General features: G+C 37.2%; 1 protein-coding gene across 1 annotated transcript; it reads right to left on the reverse strand.

Moving 5' to 3' along the window:
- Window positions 1-1,343: 1,343 nt before the first annotated feature.
- On the reverse strand, window positions 1,344-3,235 carry LOC133837877 (uncharacterized). Its single transcript, XM_062268784.1, has 6 exons — window positions 2,479-3,235; window positions 2,260-2,423; window positions 2,121-2,209; window positions 1,752-2,066; window positions 1,543-1,693; window positions 1,344-1,490 (listed from the first exon to the last, which is right to left on the reverse strand). The coding sequence occupies exons 1-5, from the start codon at window positions 3,153-3,155 to the stop codon at window positions 1,550-1,552; spliced, it is 1,389 nt and encodes a 462-aa protein (XP_062124768.1). The 5' UTR covers window positions 3,156-3,235; the 3' UTR covers window positions 1,344-1,490; window positions 1,543-1,549.
- Window positions 3,236-7,138: the final 3,903 nt, after the last annotated feature.

Below are 7,138 nucleotides of genomic sequence, written 5' to 3' on the forward strand. Positions count from 1 at the left end.
CTCAATTTATGTAAAGTCCAGAACCCTAAAGATAGAGCCTTTGCCTTTTGCGTCAATGGTCTGTGCTGTGTAAATAGCACGCATTACCAGCAAACTATGGTCGAAATTTAACGCAAAACCCAAATGCTTTGCGAGCTCGATAAAGTATACGAAATTGATGAATGGATGATGGTTGGGGCGGTGGATGGTCTTGAGTATTTTGTGGTTTTACAAAGCAAGCGCCAGACAAGCTGGCGACAGCAAACTGATAAGCTCCTCGCCTCGCAAAAGCAGTACTATATCCTTGCTATTAATAGCAAATACTCGACGTACTATACTGCGTTGCAGGACATCGCCACACACTCACACTCACACACTCGCACACTCGCTAACACAAAGTCAAAGCATAAAGCTTGCTTAAATTACAGTACACAAATTTTAGCAAAGCCTTAAAGTTCTATGACTTGAACATTTTTTTGTTGTGCTTTTGTATTTATCGTAGCTATTGTTGTTGGTTTTTATTTTTATTCTTTTGCTCATTCTTGCGCCGCCTTGGGGTAATGGGGTGTTGTATGTTTTGGGGGTGTGAAGCGAGGGGTGTCAGCTGCGCTCGTAAATGTTTTACTCATTAGCCATTGCGTGAAAAAACCAATAAACGCCGCTCAGTCCATAACAATTCGTGAGGCGCCGGCAAACGAAATGCAATCAAACCAGAAACTACAATACAGCCAATAACAAAACAAAATATTATATATCATATATATATAAATGCTGTTATGATATGATCATAAAAGCAGAAACAACAGCGTCTAACTCAGCAAACCAATTTGTTGGCGCCCAATAAAAACAATAAAAAAACAATCAAAGTATTGCAAACACTTATTAAAGCCAACGAATTCTATACGGTTCGCTGAATTTTGAGCAATCGATTATGTAGCATTCTTTTTTTTTCGATATGGTTTCTTTCTTATAAGTTATAATTGTGCAAAACTTCTAACTCAACAACATATTAAATATCGATTAGTAGCGTTTTCCCTTACAAATAATACCAAAGTACTTAATACTCATTAAACAACGAAGGCAACATGGCTTTTTATTACTTAGAAACATTTCCAAAATGAAACGAATGTTGTTTTTAATAAAAGTATTTGTTACTTTCAAATTTAAAAGAGAAGAACTTTATTTGTATATCCCATATGAGTAGAAATTCTTTTATTTTCCAATCTGAATAGAATATGTTTAATTTATTAATAACAATAATTTCATAATTATAATTTGAACCAAATTCAAAATTTAAGCATATAAAAGTATCAAGAAGTAAGCATTGAATTATAAAGATTCTTTGTAAATCATTGGAAATTGGTAATTAAAATAAATCCATGCTCACTAACTTACAACTTTTTGACTCACACTTTTGACTTTTTGATCTTTGTTTTTTTGAGAGTCAGGGATTTCTTTTTGGAGCCATCCAAAGATTTTTTCTTTGATTTGCGAGGTACTTCTTCAGATGGCTATTAAAAAGTATATTAGAAGTTAAGAAACTCAACACAAATGAGGACTTACCAATTTTTTAATTTCTGCTTTTAATTCTGTTTGAACTGAGTTCTGATCCGCACTTTTTCTTTTCTTCGTTGTTTTTTTTGCCAGTAATAGATTTCTTTTTAGTGCCATTCACTGACTTTTTCTTTGATTTGCGATGGGTTTTTATAGTTTCCTATTTAAAAATTAATTCCAAATGAAGAAACTCCTAGAATGAAGTAATCAGTACTTACCAATTTTGTAATTTCTGCTTTGGATTCTGCTTTTTGTTGTGCAAAAAACTGAAGCATTTCCTCGATTCTAACATGAAACATTCCTACACGTGCTCTGTTATTCACAAGAGTTTGTTGGGCATCGACCAATTTATGTCGTAAAATGGTTTGCTCGTTTTCAAGGACATTCATTCGCTGCTCATAAGTTCTCTCCATTTCTTTTAGGCGATGTTTTAACTCACTAATCTGTGCATCGTAAGAGGCTTCACGGCATATCGATAAATATTCGCTTTCTTCGATGTGTTGTTTTACTTTATTGAGTTCTTTAGTAGTTTGCTTAAATGAGGAAAATAAATATATATTTTACTACATATAATAAAATAAAGCTACCTCTATGCATTTATTTGTATGAATAACAGCTTGATCCACCTGCGCTTGAGTCCAGTTAAGACGATAACGCGCCTCAATTGGAAACACGACTGTAAAACAATATAAATAATTGCTGCTGTATCTCAATTAAATAGCTTACAATCCTCGTGATTGATTTTTGAGTGCACTGCTAACTTCCTAAAGTTACCAGGATCTGCTGAACGTCCCGAAATGCCAATTGCAGTTAAAGCTACATTGAAATGTTCCTTTTCAGTTAGATCCAAAACAGTTGCCACCAGCTCTTCAATATCTATCTGAGCATCCCTATAAAGAAGTATTTTTTAATAACATTAAGTGAAATCCATAAAGTTCTCATTACTTAATCAACATCATGGAGTTCTCACAGATATCTCGCTTGTTTCTCACATCCTTTTGGACTGCAGTGAATAGACGCATAATTTCACAGATATCCACACGAAACTTGTAGCAATTCATATTCCGATTTAGTTCCCTATCGATGGCATCCAAATACGCCACATTCGGCAGATTGAAGCGAGTGAAATAGTGTTCCGTCGACCAACTGAATATGTTAAAAGATTTATCCATTGAGACATTAAGACGACACATGTCGTAAAATCGTTTCAAGCGATGCTGAATATTCGTCAGTTCCAAGAGCGTAGAAATGTGTCCCACAGCGCTGGTCACTCGGTTAAATCGTCCTTTCATCAGCTCAAATACATCTGGTGCAACGATATTAGAGATTCTCAGCTCTGTAGTTCTTTTCTCTGTTTTTCTAGGATAGGTTGTGTTTCGATATAGCAACGCATTCCAATTAGTTGGATCAGACAATTCACTCTCTTCAAGGCTCTCATCGGATTTCAAGCTGCCTGTTGCCTCTTCAGATGGTTGATAAGGTTCCAATAGCTCTTTAAGAAATGTATCGCGACACTGATCATCAGCTGCAGCTGGTAGAGGAAAAGAATTCAATAGATCTGTTTGCCATTTTTGTATTGCTTTTGGTAAGTTGAATTGAACAGAAGCTGAAATGTCAACCATTATTATTATATTTTGTGATATTTGTTTTTGGAAGATTATTGTGACATATTGTTGTTGACTGTTGACTGAAAATAATTCGAATTTTACACAACAAATTCAAGAGCTAAGAAAGAGTGCAAAAAAAACACACATTAACAACAAATATTTTTGTGTCAACAGTTTTCATTGTTTCGGCATGCACAGCAAATGGCTTGCAGCTAAATTGTGACACCATGTTCAATGATTTATTGTGAATTAAATGCGGTTTAACACTGTGGTCTCTATACTCTCTCGAATACATGCGAATGTAATAAGTTCACCCGCCAGAGTTATTGATGACTTTGTCGACACTACGCGGAGACAGAGAGGCAGAGAGTAGACTGCATATTGTGACAGCTGTAACGACACTTGCCCCCAGTCAAATGTGGTTCGGAGGGGGGAAAGGGCATTTGTAGCTTGTGTCGCACACACATGTGGCTGGCAGTCAAAGTTCAGCTCGGTTGTGGCTATTATTTGTGTGGTGTCAGCATCTCTCGTGTACATGTTGTACGAGTATTTTTATAAGCATCATAAATCATAGCACTTGGCTTATTTAAAAAGGTGAACAACAAATGCACTGCAAATGCGAAATGTCAACTTTTTGGAGCTGGATGGGAAGCTTATAGTAGTTTAATGGACTGTCCAAAAATAGATAGTGATAATCCCACACACTCTCGAGGCTTTCAAGCTGTGTGCGAAGTGCTCTTCAATGTATTCATTTAAGCTAGTAAATAATCTTTATTCATTTTGCGTTCAAGTGCTTGAATGTTTTAATTCAATAAAGTAAATATTTCTCATTCCTGAACTGTGCTCATTGAATGTTAATACTTTTCATTAGCACTATAAGTTCGCAGTTATTTTTCATTTGAAGCACTCTTCAGATTTATAATTATAAATGGCGCTCTTTAATTAGATATCACTCTCTCTCTCCGATTCAAGCGTTGTAATCAATGAATTGACAATTGAGGTCATGTGCTATACTCTAATTAAATATCCTAGTTACAGCAGCTGCACGAAGTGCTTGCTGTTCATTCGTGTATGTGTCTGTCTCTCTGTCTGTCTGCACATTGAACATTCAACATCACGCATACGCCACATTGCTCATTACGCATTCGCCCAGTTGTAATCATTTCTGTAAACTGTTTTCGATCTGTACATCCTGCGGTCGCACAACCTCCCTCTCAGCGAAGCATATGCGAGGCACGTATAAACCTTTTTCCTTTTTTTTGTTGCGTTGTGCTCTGTGTTGTAATTGTGGTTTGGTGGGCAGGGAGACACTTGGTGTTGAGGGGTGAGCACTGGCGTTCAGAATCGACAGCAACTGCGTCAAGTTGACTTGCCTGTCTGTCTGTGTGCTAACAAATGGAAGCGAATGGTGAAGCTCTAGCAAAACTATTTATATGCGGCTTCCACCGTTTCAACATTCAACATCCAACATCGAACGCCCATCCCCAGGGCGTGTCTAGGGGTGTGGCGCAGGGAACGGCCAGGATGTGTGTGTGTGTGTGAATGAATGAGCGAGGGCCTCAACAACAGCTATTTATGGGGGCAGCACTGCTTCGTTGTTGTTCTTTTTTGTTGTTGTCTGCGGCCCGTCGATTGCCGCCTCTGTTTTGATTAATAGCGTCGTCGTTCAGGCAGCTCCACCTTGGACATTGGTCACTCTCTCTTCTCTCGCTCTCTCTGGGGCGAGGAATATTTGCAATGCCAGCAGAAAATAACAAAAATGAGGAATCTCAGTTAACTTTGCTTTGCGGTAAAGCAAACAACGTTAGCATATTTTTACGTGCCAGTCGCGTTCCAAAAACTCGCTGTACTAATTGGCTGCAACTTTGTTTTGCCGACGTAACTAGCTAAATGGCTAACTAGCTTCGCTCCTCGCCAGCTTGGCTGCCATCCTTTGGGCACACACACGCTGCGTCTTTTTATCAGCTGTAGCCACACGCACAAACAATTTACTCACAGACTCCAGCTTCATTCCCACTCCTAGCGTCCCTTCCTCCCGTGCTTGGTGCTGTGAATAATGTGCGGGGTTTTGTAGCTAAATGTTAAGGACGATAACGAGGACGAGCATGATGATGGTAATGGCCTCGTTGCCTTGCCTTGTCTCCTTCTTTGTTATTGTTGTTGTTGTTGCTGTTGTTCTTTGCGCTTGTTGGCTTAATTGATTTAGTCGAAGCTGCACAGAGTTTAATAGTTGCTCATCATTTATGTGGAGCCGCACAGTGTAGAAGAGTCAACAAGACAACAGCAGCTTGCAGCTTACAGCTTACAGCGTACAGTGTTGGCCCCCAATGACGGGCACTTAATACACGCCACCACTGTGTTACACATTTGACACGCGACGTTGAGTATACACAAGTGTAAAAATAAAAATAAAACAGTAACTGAAACCGAAACCGGTTAGGTAGCTCCTCAAACGCCACTTTGCATCCAACACAAGCCGCAAGCAAGCTCTCAGCTCTCGCATGCAATCGACCCCGGCTATTGAGTCAACGACGCCAACACCATTATGACCATTATGCAGCCAACTAACAACTGCATGCTTGGCGGATGGTGGCTGCTGGGGGGATCGAGTCACCTCGCAGAGTTTGGATTCTTGACTGCGGGCGCATGGCCATGAATGGCATCTTATCTTGTTGGCTGCCATGGCTGACAGCTCGCTCGCTGCTGCTGCTGCTGCAGCAAAGTAGGAAGGCATTTTAATTATTTACTAGCTGATCAAGGCGAATATTTCAAGAATCTGCATTATATAATACCACAAACAGTGTTGCTAAACTGCACCTATGCGACAGCTGTGTACGCTATATATTATTTAAATTTTAAGTTGCCAAATCACTTTGAAAATATGATAAGCAAAAGCATCAATGAAAATTATTTATTAATTTTGATAAATCTATTTTCAATCTGCTTACATATTTTATAGAAAAGTAATCGAATTAAAAAATATTTAAAAAAAAGATAGATAGAAAACAAGATATCTTTAGATAATTCTCCACTGTCGAGAGTATATTAAGTATACGACTCATGCTCATATTAAGTATACGATTAAAATCCAAATAATTTAAAGCACCTGGAAATAAGTTATAATGTGCTTATCTGCCTCAACACATTACTTCTTTTTAAAAATAAGGCCCCATCACGACAAACCCTTAACAGCGAAATTCTTTTTTCTTTAATTAAGTTCAATCAAGTTAATTGCATTTTTAAGATAGCTGCCGAATTTTTTGCGTCAAAGAAGGTGGGGCAGTTGAGCACATTATTCCCAACAATAAATCAAAAAGTGTTGCACTTGGAGAAACCACTATACTCTTAAGGTTTTGGCATATATTTTAAGGAAATTTGTATTATATTTTTATATTATATTATATTATATTATATTATATTATATTATTACAAAATTATCACATATTTACATGTATAATTTTATTTTAAATAAAATATATTGTTCTCGAATTAACATTTTTAAAATTTTAATCAATTTTTTGCAAATGTATGATAAATAGAACTATCCAATAACAAAGAAAAAGTTTTACCAAAAAGCTATACTAACGAATTTAAGAAGATACAATTTTTGCATCCCTCATACATTGATAATATAAAGGTTTATTTACTGTACTTACTTCAATAAAATATAAATATTTGCAATACAATCACAATACATTTTGTATACCTGAAGTTAGAATTGTAGCGAACTCAGCAATCGATCAAGCGGATGAACTGCATCCCAGACTCAATGTGTCATGGCTTGATTTAACTGCGTATTTGATCGGACGAGTATCGATCTTATATTATTAATACTATAATAGTTTGTTGTATTGTAATTGTTGTACTCTAAGGTGCATTTTGCTCTAATTAACATCGGTGGCAATTGATTTATGCAGTTCGATGCTGCTGCCATTTATAGGCAACGCTGCTGCTCTGCTGCTTGAAGCTGAAGCTGAAGCTGCTTTTCAATTAATCAT

Source organism: Drosophila sulfurigaster, chromosome 2R, assembly GCF_023558435.1.
Source record: "Drosophila sulfurigaster albostrigata strain 15112-1811.04 chromosome 2R, ASM2355843v2, whole genome shotgun sequence".
Classification (NCBI taxonomy): Eukaryota; Metazoa; Arthropoda; class Insecta; order Diptera; family Drosophilidae; genus Drosophila; species Drosophila sulfurigaster.